Genomic DNA, 18,775 nt, shown 5'->3' on the forward strand with positions numbered 1-18,775 from the left:
CAGTGGGATGTGGGCCAATGAACGGAGAATCTCATTGATTTCAAGGGAGCTGAATCCGATCCAGACTGAGACTGGTCCTCCGCTCCGGTGCACTGTTAATTGTTTTTATTACAATAGCACCTACGTTCCCTAGGCCTAGCCATGGAGCAGGACCCATGCCCTAGGCCCTGTGTAAACGCACATCAGAAAGACAGTCCCCACCCCAAAGAGCCGACCGTCTGCACAGCTCTGCTGAAGCCAATGGAGCGATGCTGATTTCCGCCCACGGAGTGGAGCTGGATGCACATTTTTTTAATGAATAGTTTTTTTGAAATCAGATAATTCCCCCTGTGCCCACGTCCCATTTCCCACCTGATCTAACATTGACTCTCTTCTTCTGCACTGCCAGGGCCAGCCTGGACTGCCAGGGCCACCGGGACTCCCCGTGAGTATCCGCTTCTGTCACGTCAGCTGGTCAAAGAAGTCTATTGTTATTGTCACCTAACGGCCTGAGCCTGGGACTGGGAGCCGGGGAACGCCTGGGTTCTAATCCCAGGCTCACTCGGTAGATGTGGGCAAGTCAACAAACCCCTCTGTGCCTCAGTTTCCCCCACGGGTAGGCTCACACGGACCCACCTCGCCAGAGGAAGGATTGCTACAGGCTGTCCCTGTGCCTCACCCCTGAGCTTAGAATGAGAGGGGGTTTCAGTGTCCATGGCCCTTCCAGTCTCTGGCCTGCCTGCTGAGAGGGCCAGCCAGAGGGCTGGCCAGTGCTGGTGCCAGTCAGAGGGGTGGTTAATGTGCTGTGAGCACTTGTCTCCTGGAAACCAGGCTGAGACCCCCAGCAGGTCCCTGTTGCTCTGTGGAGGTTGTATTGGCCACACACGCTGTCCAGACCTCTGTGGATTTGTCTACTAAACACTCTTCCCCTATCACTAATGTGGCCTTTGTTGAAGGAGATCCCACTGCCGCTACCACCCTGCTGCCGTTCCATGAGCTGGTGCCTTATAAGCAGTCAGACATCTTTCGACAGAGATCCCAGGGGGGCCCACGGCAGCTGTCCCCTGTAGTGCCCCCAGTTTGGCGAGAACATTGGACCCCCCGGTACCTCTGAGATCCGTGCCTGGAGGGACCCTCAGCATGCAGATCTCCCCCTCCAGCAAGGAATAGGGGGCTGTAGGGAAGGTCAAGGAGCAGGCAAGCCAGAAGAGATGTATATTGTTCCCACTCTCGCCCTGTAGAGAGTTCCCCCCAGAAAATTAACACAGTCCTGGGCTGTGTTCGGTCTGAGAGGAAGGATGTCCCAGTGGCTAGGGTGTTAGCCTAGGACACAGGAGACCGGGTGTCCATTCTCTGCTCTGCCACCGACTCTCTGTGTGACCTTGAGCAAGTCACTTAGTCCTTCTGTACCTCACTTTGCCATCTGTAAGGTGGAGACGATAGCCCTGCCCTACTTCTCAGGGGTGTAGGGAGGGTAAATACATTGAGGGTGAGGTGCTCGGATGTTATGATGGGGCCAGCTGAGTCCTGAAGATAGCGATTGTACTTCCTGCGTAGTGGCAGGTCAATGAAATTGAAGCCAGTGGGATCGCTCTGTAATGGGGAGCAGGGTGTGCCCATGTCCTTTGCTCTCCTATAGAGTGAGAACCGGAGTCTGACCCCACTGTGGAGTCACCGCGTGTCTCCCCCAGCCCCAGGTGGGCAAAGGGGCTGTTGTGTTTTCTCAGCTGTTGGCTCCGCGTCAGAGAATTTCAGCCCATTGTAACTTTCGTTTTGTTTCAGGGCCCTGGACTGTCGGGACCTCCTGTAAGTGCCGTGCTGCCGGGGCTCGGTTTGTGTCTTTGGCTGGGCCGGGGTGGGGGCAGGATTGAGTTTTAAGTAAAAAATCCTCAGCAGCTTGTGAGTGGGGAATTTATCTGCTCGGCTCCCATTAGCATCAATCCCAGTCCTGTGGCTCTCCCCTGCCTTCCCGTGGGAAAGATTTAACCCCTGGTATCCTAGTCTGGGGCTGCACATTAATAACGGGAGTGGATCTAAGGGATCAGAGAGGTGTCCCAGGAACAGTGTAAATACAGTCATGTTAACCCTCTCACTGCTGGCCCATTATCCACTAAAATCAAAGCAGGGCAAGGATATGGCTGTTGCATTCAGCAGGAGATGGCCCCGTTATGCCCATTCTACCTGGGTGTAACAGATACATTTAGCATCACAGCAGCTAAGTTCCACCTGGAGGTACCTGTTGCCCTCGGTAGCAGAGCAGGTGCTATCTATCTGCCTGTGCCTGATACACATAGAAGGCACAACCTCCCTGCAAGCGCCTGAGTGAACCTAATACATTCAGTCCTCGGCAAAGGGCTCAAATCTTCTTGCGCAAAAGCACTTTGCTCTCTGAAAGATCCCCTGGCAATGGGTATTGTTTCCTATCACCAGCACCTTTTGAAATCCACCAACGTGTTTAATGAATGACTGTCTCCTTTTTCCAAGGGGCCAGCGGGTCAGGTTGGACTTCCTGGGGAAATCGGAGTCTTGGGAACTAAGGTGAGGAAGCACCTATCGGTGCATGCCCCGGCTTCTTTCCTCTGACCCTACCTAGGGATGAGCCAGATTTTCAAAGGGGTTGGTTGAGCCCCTGCTGCCGTCAAGGTCAGTTCCGGCTGCGGGAGCTCAGCCCCTGATGGAAAGACTCCTGCTGTGACGGCCCTCTCAAATAGCTGGCCTCAGGGGGCTACTTGTTTGCCGCTAAGCGAGTTACTGCTTCAGTTCAAGAAGTGGGGGCCCCTGCATTTGCTGCTGGAAGTCATGGGTTCAAGCCCCATGGATGACCGAGTTAGTGCAGCCTCCATGCTATGCAGCCCTCCTCAGGGGTACTGCATTGTTCCCCCTGACCTGACTCTCTTAGTAACGGCAGCCTTTTGCATGTTAACTTTATTTTGGGGTTGCTTCTTTTCAGGGTGAACCTGGACCTGATGGACCACGAGGCCCCCCAGGTCCCCCTGGGAAACCTGTGAGTATTAACCCATCTCCCCTGGAATTTCTCCTCTGGGGTCCTTGCATGAAGGGTGGATTAAGGGAGAGTCCTTGACCTAGGCCCCGGGATTGGACAGAATCCATATGCAGCAGAAAGTCAGAATCAGAACTGCAAGTGGTGGTTAAGGGCCTGATCCAGGGAGGCACTCAGCACCCCAATCAGGCCTGTAATGCACGGCTGAACCCTGCTCAGTAGCCACCTGCATGGGGTGGAGATGACCTGAGCTAATTCAGGCTCATGCTTCAAGGTGTAAAGCTGATCTCTGTGAGGGTCAGGAAGGAAACCTTCCTGTGTGCAGCCCCTCTGGAACCTCAGGAATTGGGCACTGCCTTAGGCAGGCTGCTAGAGTCTTTGTGGCATGGCGAGGAGCGGGATACCTGGCTAGACTTTTAGCTGGTACGAAGGGAGGTGGGTTAGTGGGTTAGATGGGGCCAGTGGTTGGGTCTGGTCTGATTAAACCCTCTTCGTTTAAACTGTGGACAAATCACAGCAAGGTCTGTGTTTTACCAGTCAGCTATCAAGGTTAATATTTGGGCTTTGGACTAGATGTGAGCTGCATGGTTTCCCAAGGCACTATTTGCAGATGCAAATGCTCCAAGGGCTGTGCCATGGGCCAATGGTGGGCAGCTGGCAGCCAGGACTCCTGGGTTCTATTTACTGCTCTGAGAACAGAGGGCGTCTTATGGTTAGAGCAGGAGAAGACGGGCAGGCAGGACTCCCAGCGTCTATTCCCAGCTCTGCCAATGACTCACTGTGTGACCCTGGACATGTCGCTTCCCTGCTCTGTGCCTCAGTTTCCCCATCTATAAAGGCGGGTGCCGTTTATCCACCTCTGTAAGCTGTGTATTGTTCCTGTTACGTTAGGGCACCTGATGGTTTTATTTCATTCCAGGGCCCCCCAGGACACATCCAAGTGGGGGAAGGCAGTGCTGATTTCTCGGTAAGAACTGCAGTTACATTAAGCTTTTAACAGCCCCTCCCAGCGTAACAGCAGCTGAGAAATGCCTTAACAAGTGTCATTTGGTAGCAGGGAAGAGATGCTTTGCAGCAACGTCTAGTGCTCAGACCCCTTCAGAGCTGCAATGTTCCCTGCACTGGCTGCCCCACTCTTTGAAACGCCTGTGCCGCTGGGAGCCAAGGTGACACTCACTGGGCCATCAGCGCTTGCAGCCTTTGGGCCTCATCCTGCTCTGACCTCTGGGAGCAAATTGTATCTTCCAGCTCCTGCCTTTCCCTTCACGTGCTGCATGCGGATGCTTGCCCTTTGGACTGGTGTACATAGCCGAGCTCCCCTTTGGGGCTGGCATGTCCCCATAGGGCAGCACCCTAGAGATGCCAGGTCCCCTTTGGGCTGCTCATAGAACCGGGTCAGGCCCTGCTGTGGGGGCTGACAGTGCGACTGGTCCCCTGGGCTGGGTTTACAGAGCCAGGGCTGAGTCCCTCAGAAAGCCACGTCTGTCCCTACAGAGCCAGCTCTGAGTTGCCCCAGCCGCATGGGCTGCCCCCAGTCCCTTAGTCGCTGGCAGGTGGCTGGTTATACAGCTTGGGTGTGCCCGTTGTAACCAGGCAGTGTCTCCCTGCCTTCCTTCTTGTCCTCACTAGGGTGGGCCTCCTCCGACCCACAGGCAGACCCATGCCATGCACAGGGGGGGGAAATATTTACTTCCTGGGGGGTATTTCTCGTGATGACTGCCTGGCTCTCTGCACTCCCCCAGCCCTGTTACTGACTTGTGGCGAGATCTCTCCAAGGGTCCCGGTCCGATGGCCAGTGAAGTCAGTGCCAGGACTTGTTGATTTCAGTGGGAGGCGATGGCAGGTCTGCCAGTCTGAGGGTCAGGGCTGCGGATCTGTGGCTCAGCCTTCCCCTACCCCCCTGCCTGGGATCGCCCCCACCTCCCTGGTCCCATCCTACGCTGCATTCTGCTTGTGATTTCACGGAGCGGCACAGGCCCCCCCCCGGAAGGAGACAGGCAGGAAGCTTCTCTCCAGAGCTGCAGGCGGGCTCAGAAGGACGTGCGGGGCATTTGCTCTGTGCTGTGCTAATAATACGGAGCTAGGAAGGCCTGGAATTAAATGCCTCTAAGAGGCAAGTGACTCTACCATTTCCCTCAAGGGCTTCATCGGGCCAGGCCAGCGTGGGTGCTCAGTGCCGGCTCCGCAGCCCAGCTCCACTCAATGCTGGCTGCACCCAAACTGCCGCTTCTCTACGACCTAATATTGTTTTCTGATTAAAACGAGCCACTTTTCTTTCTCCCACCCACTAGTGTCCAACCAACTGCCCGCCAGGGCCCAAAGGCCCCCAGGGACTTCAGGGACTGAAGGTAAGGTGACAACACCCCTGCCCCAGGCGTTGAACTGGGGACCTCAACGCAGCAGCCTCTAGTTCTTGAGCTGTTATTTGTATTACTGCAGCACCTAGGTGCCCGCATTGTGGACCGGGACCCCACTGAGCTAGGGCGCTGTACGGACACAAAGGGTCTAACGGGTCTGCTTCTCTCTCCGCTTGGAGACCGTAGCGGATGCATGACCTGCTATCCGGGATCCGGCCCCTACCGGCTAGCATGTTACATGGAGGACACAGGCTCGGGGACCTCCCCTCCGCACTCCTGCCAGCCCCCACCTCCAAATCGAAGAGCGGCTTCCAAAGGGTCCAGTGCTTCTGCCCAGCTCCCCAAGCCCGGCTGGCTGTGCACAGCCCCCTCCTGGCATAGGTGCTGGAGCTAGGGGTGCTGCTGTGCCCCCCCGGCTCGAAGTAGTAACAACTACCCAAATTACATGGTTTCCGCCTTCAGCGCCCCCACTATATAAATTGTTGCTAGGTAAAAGAGTCTGCCGGGGGTGAGCTGTCTACTGCTGCCCTCTGTGGTCCTCGGCTGCCCTCTGTCGTCCTCATGGATGGAAGGACGCGGTGGGCTGCAGCAGGAAAATGCCTCCCCCCGCATCTGCCTGTGTGCAAACGCCCTGCGGTACCTGCCCATGCGTGTGTGATACCCCACACCCAGGGGATTTACAGGGCAGACGCTGAGCACGCCGCCAGGGGAACCGCTTTGAGTGCGGGACTTGGGGGAGCCTTAATCGTGGTCTCTTTTCTCCTTTAGGGACACAAAGGCCGCCCCGGTGCCCTCGGGGAATCTGGCAGACAGGGCAGGCCGGTGAGTAGAGCTCCCCTTACCGGGCGTCCCCGTCAGATGGAGAAGGATGGGGCGGGGGAGGAGGAATCTCTGCTCTCCCCTGTGTGGAGATGAGATGGGGGTCTGGAGGGAAAGAGAGACCGAAGGATGGAGAAAGTAAGGATGGGTGGGGAGGGAAGTGAGGAGGCAGTGAGGAGAGAAAAGCACCAGGACAGAGATAGAGAGGGAAGGGGATACTGGGGGTTAGGAGGAATAAGAGCGAGGGATAGGGGAAAGAGAGGGGTCCCTGCCCCCAGGCTTGCATCAGGAGGGCCAGTAAATGGAGCTGGAGCTTCCCATAGTGTTTCCCAGGCTGCCTGCTCTTCCTAGCGCTGAGTGGCTGCTTGGGGACGGGCTCTCCATCCTCCCCAGGGTATTCGAATCCCATCCCCCACCACCGTCCCTCCCAGGGTCCCGCGCGGGGGGAGAGAGGGGCTCTGGGCGGTTTGTACCTCAGCGGCCAGGGTCTGGAGCCAGCTCACAGAGCCTTCCCTGCACTGACGTCTCTCCTCTCTCCTGCTCCCCCCAGGGCCCCCTGGGCGACATGGGCATTTCCGGAGAACAAGGCATCCCCGGCCCTCCAGTAACGTATTTACTTCTATTTACCGTTCTTATCGCTTGGTGCTTTGGACCTAGACTCACGGCCTGGGGGATTCTTGTATTTGTCACACTAGGTGTTTAGGGAGCACCCCCCCCCCCAGTCCCTCCTCTGAGTCCGGCCCAGCTGCTCCCCACAGTCTGACCCATCTCTCTGTTAGGGGGTTAGTCTGCCTCAGTCTCCCTTGGCCCTCTGGGGCGGTGTTTAGGGATTCCGCAGCCCATTCAAGTCCTGGGACACAGGGTGGAGCCAACAAAAGCCCCACCCCCTGGAGAGGGCGGGGCCACCGAACCCAGAACTTCGCTGATTACAGGAGACAAAGGATGACAAAATGAGGATGTAGGTCACGGGGTCAGAGCAAGGGATCCCAAGAGGACAGCAACCACAGCGCCCACTGCCATGAGACGAAATCGAAGGAGTCAGGGTAGGGCCCAGAGGAACTCTACAAACCAGGGACTGGAAAAAAGCCCATAGCCACAGAGAGCTCCCCTGTCCAGCTTCCTCCTCCAGGATGGGCGTGCGGCCATGCCGGCCAGGGCCAGGAGGGGCTGAAGACGTCTCGAGGAGCCCTGGAGTCCGAAGTTTCTATTTACACCCAGCACAGTGAGAACAGGGGAGGTTCCCACACACAGTGTGTGTCACCGAAACACCTCCAGCCCCGCCCTGGGGAGAGGAAGGACGTCGGGCTCTGAGGTCCCTGCAGTCCTTGGTCTCTCTGCTGAGCCTACGACCAAGGGGCAAAGGGATAGGCACTGGGCTGGGAGTCAGGACGTCTGGGTTTTATTCCTGGCTCTGCCACTCACAGGCAGTGGTTACCCTGGGCAAGTCTCTTTCTCCCTCTGGGGCTCCTTGTCCCCCACTCTAACATGGGGATAAATGGCACTGACTCTGCTGCGTAAAATGCATTGAGATCTATGGCTAAACGGTGCTGCAGAGACGCTGTGTGTTATTAGTGCTTCGCTGTCCAACAAGGAGCCAGATTCCTTTCTTATTAGTTCATCTCCCACTCGTTTCATCCAGGCTGCTGAATAGTAATGCCGTCTGTTCGCTGCCAGTCCAGGACAGATCTGAGCCAGTGTCTTGGCAGTGACAGGCTTTGTAGCCAACTATTCATCCCCCCCGGAGCCATCTAGTTTGCTTTTCCTTGATTAAAAATAGAGTGATCTGTACTCCTCTGAAATACGGTGGGCCCAGTTCTGATCTCAGATACACCGCTGTCAGTCCATTAAAGTTAATGGAGGTGCTCTGGATTTATGCCAGTGGAACAGAGATCAGAATCTGGCCTTGAGAGGACTCTGCCTTCCCCCTCTAACCAGTGAGGCGGATGGAAGTGAAATGCGTCTCAGAGCCAGCTGCTAACGTATTGCTCCCAATGTAACACATTCGCGGCATTTGCATTTGTCACTGTGCCGCACACCACCGCCACAGCATATTCTCCTGCTCCAAATGTACAGGGTCCTGCCACTTTCACTCAAGGAGAATCTCTGTCTGCAGTGTAGGCCCCCTGACACATAGCTGAGATGTTCTGATTCCATCCAGGAGAGGGCAGTGGTGCATATGGCCAGCAGCCAGTGCATTGCAATGTTTCCCTGTATCCAGTCATCTCTGATGCTTTACTCTATAAAGAATGCAGCATAGCAACTCAGTTTACAAAATAGAATTTGCAAATCCTTTATACGACCCTTCCTTTCCTAAATCTTGTGGGGTTTTTTTAGCAAGCAAGTTCCTCTCACTACCTGTGTAGAGAAGACAGGAATGTATCATCCTGGTTATGTTGTTTACAACCAGGGAAGAAATGTGCACTAACAGTTTGTATTTTATATGACCAGTAAATGGAAAATCAATAGGCTTAATTTTCCAGCTATAGTGTAGGAGGTTCTTTTAATCTCCCATGAAATTGATTGGAAACAGTGATTCACCATAGAGGTTGGGTCTGAGCACAGACCTGAGAGCCAGGAACTCTTGCGTTCTGCCTCTGATCCTGGCACTGATTCCCTCTGTGAGCTGGGGGAAGTTGCAAATCCTCTCTGTGCCTCAGTTTCCCCCAGCTAAAAATGGGGATAATAACACCTACTCTCAGCGGGGTTAGGAGGATTAATTAATTCATGATTAATTAGCACTTCGAAGAGGAAAAGTAATTAATAGGCCAAATCCTTCAGTCCTGAGGCAGGCAAAATCCCTCTGAAATCAAGTGGGAGCTTTGCCGGAGTAAGGACTGCAAGCTCTGATCCATTAATAATAATAAACTGACAGCCAGGAAGGGGCATGGGTGGAAATTGGCAGCACTTGCGGGGCGTGGAGGGCTCAGCCAGTGTTTCATAATTAGCACAAAAATAGTATTTTCCAATAACACTTCTAAAAAGAATCACTTTATTCCTGGGCGGAGGGGGTTCTGCAGAGAGACACCCTGTTTTGGGTGCAAGATCTGACCAATCCTGACTAATCTTGCTTCTTTTCTTGCTTTCACAGGGTCCCCAGGGCCTGAGAGGTTACCCTGGCATGGCGGGACCAAAGGGCCAGACGGTAAGCACTCCAGGGAGGTGTTACACAGCTCCCATGCTTTGCTGTAAGGAATGGATCCCTAGGGATGGAATGGGGTCTGGTGATTAGAGCAGGGTGATGGGGTCTGGGAGTCAGGGCTCTGCTAGCTCTGGGAGGGGCGTGTGATCTAGTGGTCAGAAGAGGGGACGTGGAGTCAGGACTGTTGGGGGTCTGTTCCTGGCTCTGCCACTGATCTGCTGTGTGGCCTTGGTCGAGTCCCTTCCCTGCTCTGTGCCTCAGTTTCCCCATCTGTAAAATGGGGGTAATGACCCTGACCCATAGCAGGGGGTGTGGCACAGAGTGTTATCATCATCATTGCTTGTTGCTGAACTCCCAGCCTTCAATACTCTTGTGAGTGTCACTGACATCCATGTTTGAGAGCATCGGGGGGAAGGGAATTCACACGCCGACCCGGCTCCTATGTGCTGGGAAGGACAGTTCATAACATGTCAGTAATCTAAACTTGTGCTCTGCTTTGCAGGGTCCCCATGGCTATAAGGGAATGGTTGGGGCTATCGGAGCTGCTGGCAGGCCGGTAAGTCCTTTCCCCGCTCTCCCTGGGCTGCTGCAATGCTTATATGGATGTGTCAGATCACGTCCCCCCCAGCATCCATGGGGAGCATCTGTGCAGCCCTGTCTGACTCGCAGAGAGCCCCGTTGTTATCCTCCCAAAGGGTAGGTCCTACCATGGTGAGTGAAAGCTCAGGGACACCCGTGCAGAATAAAACCAAGCTCCCCAGCCTGGAAAAGCCAGGCCGAGTGCATTTCCTGACACCATCGACTGCCCCCAAGTGCCAATTCCTTGCAGAGTATCCAGCGTAGCCGCAGCCCCTGTTCCAGTGAAGCGTCTGTGAGTCAAATCCTTCGCTCAGCTGCACCTGTGCAAAGCCTTTGAATCCACTGGCCTAAATGGGAGCAACATTCATCCCCGTCTGTGTACATTGTTACAAGGGGGATGGGTTTAAATAAACAGGATGCAGTGTGGCCTAGTGGATGGAGCACCGGCCCGGGGACTCAGGACACCGGGGTTCTCTTCCTGGCTCTGCCTCTGGCTGTTGGGTGAGCTTGGACAAATTGCTTCACTGCTCCCTGCCTCAGTTTCCCCATCTATCAAATGGAGGCGATGATATTGACTTCCTTGGAGATCGGCTGATGAAAAGCGCCTCGGTCTTGTTGTTAAATATTAGCCCTTGTTCTAGCTGATCACCTGGCATTGTCTACACTCTGCGATGGATTGTGAGGCAGGGCAGGCCTGTGGCCTGGAACAGTTCTGTTAAGCCTTTGCATATTTCCCTTCTCCCGTAGGGCGAGGAAGGCCCTAAGGGGCCCCCTGGTGGAGCCGGCGAGAAGGGAGACATCGTAAGTAAACTGTTTCATTGATGCGTGGAAAGGTACGTCCTAGAGGGAAGCAGTTTAATGCCCTTCATGCTTCACCTGTGGTCAGATGTGCCCCCAGCCCTGGTGTTCCAGACCTGCTTCTCACACATGGCTCTGCCAAATGCCCCTCTGTCCTAACCCCCGATCCCCCTTGCTATCACAGTCTGGGCTCCCCCAAACAGCTCTGCCAATGCACTCCCAACCCCGAGCTGCTATTCCCGTCAGGCGCCTCTCCCGAGCAGAGTGGCGGATCGTTCTAGGATATGGACGAATATCCAGTAGGGACTCCTCTGTCGTTCCTAAGCCCAGCTCATTTCACAAGCCAGGGGATAGAGTCCTGATTCCGGCTCTGCTGGGTGGAGGGTCAGTTAACATACCTAACACAGCCCTGCTCTCATGGATACAGGCGACATGTAACTCTGTGGCCAGACTTGGCTCCAGGACAAGAAAGGAAACTGTCTCTGTCAGGAAGTTGGTGGCTTCACATAGCTTTCCAAAAGCTGCTGAGTGCTTTCCCTGAATGGAGAGGCTCTAGCAGCTCCAAACCCCTCTGGCCCTTCCTAATACCCCTACAACCCCTGGGGCAGAAATGGACCTGAGAAGTCCTGCAGATTACAGTGCCCCTGCCCTGCCCCCACCCGCCCATTCCCTCAACCTGATTCAAGGTCTTCGCCACAGCCACAGCTGCCATCAACTCAGATCCCATGCAAACAGGATTAGGGGATTAGAGGACCCCCGGAGGTAAAGTCCAGACAACGGAAGAATCAAAATAAAGATTTGTGCATTTGAAATTGCTCCAAGTCACCTGACTTCCTTCACTACCACCCTAAGCCCTGCCTGCGCGGGAAGCTTGGGAACGCCATGAACTGCAGCTCCCAGATGTTCCGTTTCCTATTCTTGCAGTCATGGAGGCTCCAGGCCTCCAAAGTGAGTGGGTGGGTGGCGGAGGGCTGGGAGAATCGTTACCCACCTAACCCCAGATCAGGTCCAGTCTTCCCTCCTTTCTCACCCCCTGCGACCCAGCTGTGCTGTGACACCTCCCCTTGATTCTGCACAAGTTAACATTCCCCCTAAAGACGGGGCGCAGAACCCACCACCTGAACCACTAGGGTTGTGCTGATGTCCCCAGGACTCCAGAGCCAAGAGGGATGGTAAAATAATGCTTGTTCTCCTTTTTTAGGGTGCCCGTGGCTTCCGGGGTCCCCAGGGATCAATGGGCCCCAAAGGGGATAATGTAAGTACAGCATGTCTCTGGACTCAGGTGGAGAGCCTTAGCACGAACATCTCGCTGAAGCAGTGGGGAGAGAAGGAGCTGGGCCAGGGACTCTGGGATGGAATGAATCCAGAGGAAGGAGCGTTTTATTATCCTCTCCTCTGGACCCATCCATCCATCAGAGCCCTCTCCTCTGGCTGCTCGGCAGAGACTCACTGGGTGCTGCTCTGAGCCCCATTCTGCACGGCTCCTACCCACTTACAGGGCTCGCTCCCAGAAGCCCCTGCATTTGTCCTCTGCTCGGTGCTGGGCAAGGGCCTCGCAGAGATGCTCCTGCCCATATGGCTGCACCAGCCGCTCTGGATTCAGGGGCGAAGCTCCTCAGTCGGACCCGATTTGCTTCTCTCCCAAGGGGCTTGGGGTTCCCCCCTCCCCGCCTGCCCCTCTGCTCCCCTGCATCACAACCTGCAGTCACTTGCATCTCTCTGTTTGGGGCTGCCCTCTGTCCTGTCCCGCTCCTTGCGAGCTGCCAGCGAGGGGGGCAGAGAGGGCGTTGCTATAAGGTGGTGTGGTCACGCCTGCAGCAAAGGCAGCTGTCCCCAGATCCCCTCTTCGTGGGCTTCTCCACTGGAAGGTCGGCACGTCTGGGCTTCCGAGCAGATTGGTCCTAACCCGTCCCCGCCCCCCGGCAACTTTCTTACAGCGACCATTCCTCCTCCTTTGCAGGGACTCCCTGGCATCGACGGTAAAGACGGCACCCCCGGCATCCCTGGCGTGAAGGTGAGAGGCCAGGAGGGGTTGGGGGGTGGGGGGAGAGATTGGGTAGGACCAGGATGTCTCCAGTCGCTCCTCCATACTTCCCAGTGTCTCTCTTTGCCCCTGTACAGATCGGACAGTCAATTCCCCTGCTCCTTGTTAGATTCCCTGTGTCTGGGATCAGGCAGCCCCAGCCCCCCCGAGTCTCTTGCCACGGCAGTGGGGAACGAACGTGCACCCTGTGTCAGTCGAGTGCTTGCTGGAAACCAGGGGCGCTTGGCCAGCACAACAGGGCACTGCTACTCCTGGGTGCAGAGAGGGGGCCAGCACCCTGGGCCAGGATCTCTGCATCTTTGACCTTGGCGGGTGCCATGGGGTTTGCCATCACTGGATGGATGCTGAGGCTGCACATGGATGGTTCCCAGGAGAGCGCCCCCAGTCCCCCTCCCATTGGTGACCTCAGATTGGGGTCACTGCGGGTGGGGTTGGGTGTTTATAGGGACCCGGAGTTTTCTGGGGGGCTGGGAGTGCCCCTATCACCTCCTCTGTGGGGCCATTTGAAGTGAGGGGCTGCCTGGGACACTCGCCTATAACTGCCACTGCATGCTCCTGCCCCTTTGCATTGCAAACTCTCCCACCTTGGGGCGCTCTTCCCTCATCCTGCTTGGAGCAGCAGAAGCTCTCGGGCCCTATCCCCAAATCAGCCCCTGTGCGCTGTGCTCTGCCAGCCCCCAATCGCCTCCAATTACTTTGTTCTTTGCTGCCTCCCAGTAACGACTTGTCATGTCCCTTGCAGGGGAGCGCAGGGCAGCCCGGCCGCCCCGGGTCACCGGGCCACCGAGGATTAGCCGTAAGTATCGGAGCACAAGAGCCACCCCTAACCAGACAGGGTTATCTCATTTCACCTGCGGCTGACATCTCGTAACTGCTTCCCTGTGGCTGAATGTGCTTGGTACGCCAGGTTATGCGTATCTCCAGTGCTGCCCTGGGCATTAGTGTTGTACTGGATGCAGCAGCACTGGAGGATCGGCAGTGAAATGGTTAATCTGGAATCTCCTTTAACTACAAATCAGCCTAAACTGCCAATTTTGGACCCAGATCTGACCTCTCCCTAATCCAGCGGTGCTCAAATACAGCCCACGTCTAGAGTGAACTCCCACCCGAATGGTTCCTCCATCTCTTCTGGTGCAGATGTTGGCATAGTCGATAGTTGGATTTCCACTTGTTTCACTGCCCTGAGATTTCAGTCCCATCATTCTTAGCTGCTTCACCTTCCTCAGACGTCTGTGCACTTTGATCCTGAGTCCGCTCTCACTTACACTCCGTGTAAATGAAGACTAACTCGGCCAAAGTCAGTGCAAAACTAGTGTAAGTCAGATCAGAAGGCACTGCCCTCAGTGGAGTCCCTCCTCATTCACACACAGTGCAAGTGAGAGCAGAACCAGGTCTCAGTGGAGTCACTTCTGATTTACATGCCTGTGAAAGGAGAATCAAGCCCTAGGTTGAGACTAGCTCAAAATTTGGCCTTGAATTTTGATCAGGGGTAAACTGGTTGAAATCTTTGTCCAGAACTCGAACCAAACGTTTCTAGAAGTCCAAAAAAGTTCAATTTAACTTTTTCATCCTCCATTTTTGCAACTGCTTTGGTACTTCTGGATGGCGTTGGAGACTGGAAGCAGAAGTGGTAAGATGCTGTGAGAGAAAAGCTTTCTCGTGGCATCTGCGGCCCATTCTGTTTCACCTTTATCAAAAGGCCACCTGGGTTTTGTTGGGTCCCTGGTTGTCCAAGACAGAATTCGTTGTACAGGAAGGCTGGTCTCAGGAGATTTCAGCTCAAGAGGTTTAGAGAAGACTCTGAACTTTTGATCTTATTCAACCCAAGCCTTCTGAGATTTGCCCGTCCCTGTGTTTGGCTTCTCACATCTTTTGCCGGCTTTTGGCTTCTACACCCTGTGTACTCTATACATTAATCCAATCCTTAATCCTGCAGGGGGCTGGACTAGGTGACCTCTTGAGCCCTCATTTCTGTGAGTCTGTGATTCCTGGAGGCTGTAATAACCCTGCTGCCCGGCAGGCTGAATTCCATTGACCAGCACTGAGGTCCTGTAAATCAGATACTTCCCTTCCTTCAACGGGGACCTCAAAGTTGCCAGGACTGTGTTTCAGGAATTGCCAATCCAAAATGCACATTACGTCCGGTCACATATGTCATAACTAAAAGGGAAGGGTAACAGCCCTCCTGTGTACAATACTATAATCCCTCCTGGCCAGAGACACCAAAATCCTTTTACCTGTAAAGGGTTAAGAAGCTCAGGTAACCTGGCTGACACCTGACCCAAAGGACCAATAAGGGGACAAGATACTTTCAAATCTTGGTGGGGGGAAGGCTTTTGTTTGTGCTCTTTGTTTTGGGGGTTGTTCGCTCTTGGGACTAAGAGGGACCAGACATCAATCCATGCTCTCCAAATCTTTCTGAACAAGTCTCTCATATTTCAAACTTGTAAGTAACAGCCAGGCAAGGCGTGTTAGTTTTATCTTTGTTTTCTCAACTTGTAAATGTACCTTTTGCTAGAGTATTTACCTCTGTTTGCTGTAACTTTGAACCTAAGGCTACAGGGGGTTCCTCTGGGCTCTTTGAATTTGATTACCCTGTAAAGTTATTTTCCATCCTGATTTTACAGAGATGATTTTTACCTTTTCTTTAATTAAAAGCCTTCTTTTTAAGAACCTGATTGATTTTTCCTTGTTTTAAGATCCAAGGGGTTGGATCTGGACTCACCAGGAACTGGTGGGGGAAAGGAGGGGGGATGGTTAAATTCTCCTTGTGTTAAGATCCAAGGGTTTGGATCGGTGTTCACCAGGGAATTGGTGAAGAAGTCTCTCAAGGCTACCCAGGGAAGGGAATTAGCACATTGGGAGTGGTGGCAGCAAAAGCAGATCTAAGCTGGTAGTTAAGCTTAGAGGTTTTCATGCAGGTCCCTACATCTGTACCCTAAAGTTCAGAGTGGGGAAGGAACCTTGACAACATACAAGCAGTCACTAACCTGATTTTTGTTTCCCCAGGGTTTGCCAGGCCAACCTGGGGCCAAAGGCGGCCCAGGAGTTAAGGTGGGTGAAAAGAGCCTCCATGCAGCATGCTGGTACTGTCAGCCTCTCTCTTCAAATGATTATGTCCATCTGTATGGTCTCTGGAAGTTACGTCCGTACATCTCTAGAGGCTGTGATGGCATCTTTTATGCACACGGGAACAAATGGACCAGTAAATATAAATACAACCACGTGGCAAATATCCTTGTCCTAGCTCATCACTTGGACCATGTCACCCCTCCATTGGTTCCCCCTTCTCCATCACCTCAAACATTACTTGTATTTGGCCTCACAGCCTATCCCTACCTACCTATCATCTCTCGTATACAACTGAGCTGTCAATTTCTACCTCCACTCCGGCCCATGCTGCCAGCCCCCATCTGCCACTTGTTACATTTCCAACCAAGCCCCTTTGTGCTTTCCCCCATGCTGCCCCTCCCATCGGGGAAGAGCTCCCCCGTGAACATCTGCAAAATGACCTCATTATCTTCCTTTGGATCCCTCCTTAAAACTCTCCTTTGCCTTAATGCCTACCAAATCTTTGCAATGATTAAGCCACGGGTGTGCTGAGACCACAGCCTGTCATGGTTGTCTCATTGTTTCCTTCGGTTCCCCTCTTTGTCAGTCTGTCACTTGTCTTCTGCTTAGACTGAAAACTCTTCTGTTCCATGTCTGTGCAGCTCCTAGCCCGATGGGGCCCTGCTCCATGACTGGGGCTTCTAGCCAATAACAAGAGACAAATAATAATACATACAGTGAATCTTGTCTCTGGCTCATTGACAGGGCGAACCAGGTGCCCGTGGCCTTCCAGGAATCACCGGAGCCCCTGGGAAAATTGTAAGTAAAGAGACTCCGTCTGTTTATCCCTGTGACTCTCTGGCTCCCATCCCATCAGCGCACGAGGGCGTACTCGTCCGTCTTTGCTCGTGTTTGGTTTTCTTTGTCTCTCTATTAAGTTGACAACAAAATCAGATGCTTCCACCCCTCCTTCTGCCCCCCCTTCACTATTTGCAAAAGCTCTGGAGCTGTGGGTGTGGCTTTGGCTGCATCTCCAAGCCCTGTGTGTCGGTCCCAAGGGCTGAAATAAAGCCATGGGGGAGGCAGGGTGTACAGTGGCTTTTGAAAATCCTACACCAACTTATAAAAAGAATGTCAGATCCAGGTCCAGTGCCACGTTCTCTGATACCCAGAGCCCCCTGGGCCCTGCCCAGCCCCAGTATCATATTCTGTGACCCAGAAGCCCCTGTGGCCGGTCATAGGTCCAGTTTAGCATTCCCTGATGCCCTGAATTAAATAGTGTGAATGAAAGGTCTGGCTTTGCTGCCAACAGCAGGTGCGGCTGGCAAGGAGGGGCACAGGGAAGTCACAGAATGCCACCCCCCCCCGTGTGATTTGCCTGTGGAAAGCACCCAAGGGCGAATGATTGCATCTGAGTACCAAGAGAGGTGACAGGCAGCTGCTGCCCCGGTGTAACTCCAGCAGATCTCTAGCTGAGTGGCAGGAGGCACTGCTGTTCCATCACATCCCAATAGTCGAGCCCTGCTCTGTATTCTTTTCTTAGGGTGAACTTGGACCGCCAGGTGAGCCAGGGCCACAAGGTGTCCCCGGGGTGAAGGTAAGTCTAGCAAGTTGCAAGGGAATGTGAGGCAGAGTTCCTGGGTTCTCCGCTGGCTTTGGCAGGGGTGTCGTGTTGCGGAACAGAGTAATAGTTAGACCAGGAACGAGGATTCCTGGGTGCTATTCCTCGATCCGGGTGGGAATGTGTTTGAGTGTTTAGACAATGGAAGTTGGGACTCCTGGGTTCGATCCTTGGCTCACCCTTGGCAAGTCCCTGCCCCTATCCATGCCTCAGTTTCCCCATCTGTAAACTGGGTCTAACCCATACCTCTTCACCTGGGGGTAATGAGGCTTACTCCATTAATGTTTGTAACTTGCTTTGAGAGCTGCAGGTGAAAGGGACTCTAGAAGGGCAAATGTTATTACAGCATAAGGCAGCCATGCCCCCCGGGGGAGTCCCTGCATCTGGGATCTGCCTGTGGGAAGAGTGGGACCGGAATGGGGAAAGGGCGAGAGCTGAGGGCATTGCAAGCACAGGTGTGGAACCCAGCCTGCTAATGCAAGCTCGCCCCATCTCCCCCTCCTCCAGCCTTTCCCCAGAGTGCCCAGGCCTGGGGAAAGGGGAAGGCAAGCTGGAGTGAACCCCATGTTCGTGGGATGCCAGGTATTAAGGAGGGTGCGGTGGGGGTGGGGTTGGGTGCAGGCAAAGGAGGGTTGTGTGCAAAGCGTGGAAGGCGGGGATGCAATGATGTGGAGAGATTAGTGCTAGAAGGGCAGCGACAGCCCTGGCTATTCCAATCGGTCCTGTTTTCTTTCCTCTCTGCAGGGCGATCGGGGAGAGCGGGGCCCGGTGGGTCCCCAAGGCCTCCAGGGGAAAGTGGTGAGTGTGGCTTTGATTGCATATGTGTGCGTGCAACGATCCAGAGCCAGTCCCTGGGGAAGGAAACGGCCCTCTACCCTTTCCTCCTCCCCGACCCCAGCAAAAACCTAGTGTCCAGGGCTCGAGCTCAGGGAGCCGCTTTTCTGAACCCCCGGGAGAGCTCAGTGCAGGGGATCGCACTGCTTGGATCAGGTTTGTAGCCAGAGAAGAGTCACTGTAGGGCAGAGAACTGAGGACACAGTGGGCATCCCCCGTCAGGTCTGCTGAGATCACCAGTGGAACGGAGGTTTGTTACCACTCACTGCAAGGCCAATGTAGCAGCAGACGAGCCTGCAAAGTGAATGGCCAGCAAAGCCGCTCTCTGGATTTGGGGTCCAGAATCAGCATGTGCCAGGGGGATCAACGGAGCAGGAAGAGTCCTGCTCGGTTTGCGGCTCCCGGGCTGGGCCGGGCACTCCGGTATCTCCCTGTCGTTTGGAAGCGGCAGAAGTTTTACATGCATTGCTCGGAGGGAGAAGAAATCCGCAGTGTGACCCTGGCACATCTCTGATGGTGGCCTGCACTGCAATTGCCTTCTGAGGCTGTGTAC

The 18,775-nt window shown here is 54.4% G+C and overlaps 1 protein-coding gene across 1 annotated transcript in view; it reads left to right on the forward strand.

Annotated features, from left to right (window-relative positions):
- COL9A2 (collagen type IX alpha 2 chain) overlaps positions 1–18,775 on the forward strand; it is a 40,816-nt gene that overhangs the window by 11,094 nt on the left and 10,947 nt on the right. Inside the window, exons 6-23 of the mRNA XM_024199257.2 lie at positions 389–424; positions 1,762–1,785; positions 2,464–2,517; positions 2,930–2,983; positions 3,900–3,947; positions 5,272–5,328; positions 6,106–6,159; positions 6,707–6,760; positions 9,245–9,298; positions 9,798–9,851; positions 10,622–10,675; positions 11,874–11,927; positions 12,633–12,686; positions 13,459–13,512; positions 15,726–15,770; positions 16,533–16,586; positions 17,311–17,364; positions 18,133–18,186. Coding sequence (XP_024055025.1) covers positions 389–424; positions 1,762–1,785; positions 2,464–2,517; positions 2,930–2,983; positions 3,900–3,947; positions 5,272–5,328; positions 6,106–6,159; positions 6,707–6,760; positions 9,245–9,298; positions 9,798–9,851; positions 10,622–10,675; positions 11,874–11,927; positions 12,633–12,686; positions 13,459–13,512; positions 15,726–15,770; positions 16,533–16,586; positions 17,311–17,364; positions 18,133–18,186 — 912 coding nt within the window. The remainder of the gene's footprint in view (positions 1–388; positions 425–1,761; positions 1,786–2,463; positions 2,518–2,929; positions 2,984–3,899; positions 3,948–5,271; positions 5,329–6,105; positions 6,160–6,706; positions 6,761–9,244; positions 9,299–9,797; positions 9,852–10,621; positions 10,676–11,873; positions 11,928–12,632; positions 12,687–13,458; positions 13,513–15,725; positions 15,771–16,532; positions 16,587–17,310; positions 17,365–18,132; positions 18,187–18,775) is intronic.

Source organism: Terrapene carolina, unplaced genomic scaffold, assembly GCF_002925995.2.
Source record: "Terrapene carolina triunguis isolate 2854851 unplaced genomic scaffold, T_m_triunguis-2.0 Scaffold236, whole genome shotgun sequence".
Classification (NCBI taxonomy): Eukaryota; Metazoa; Chordata; order Testudines; family Emydidae; genus Terrapene; species Terrapene triunguis.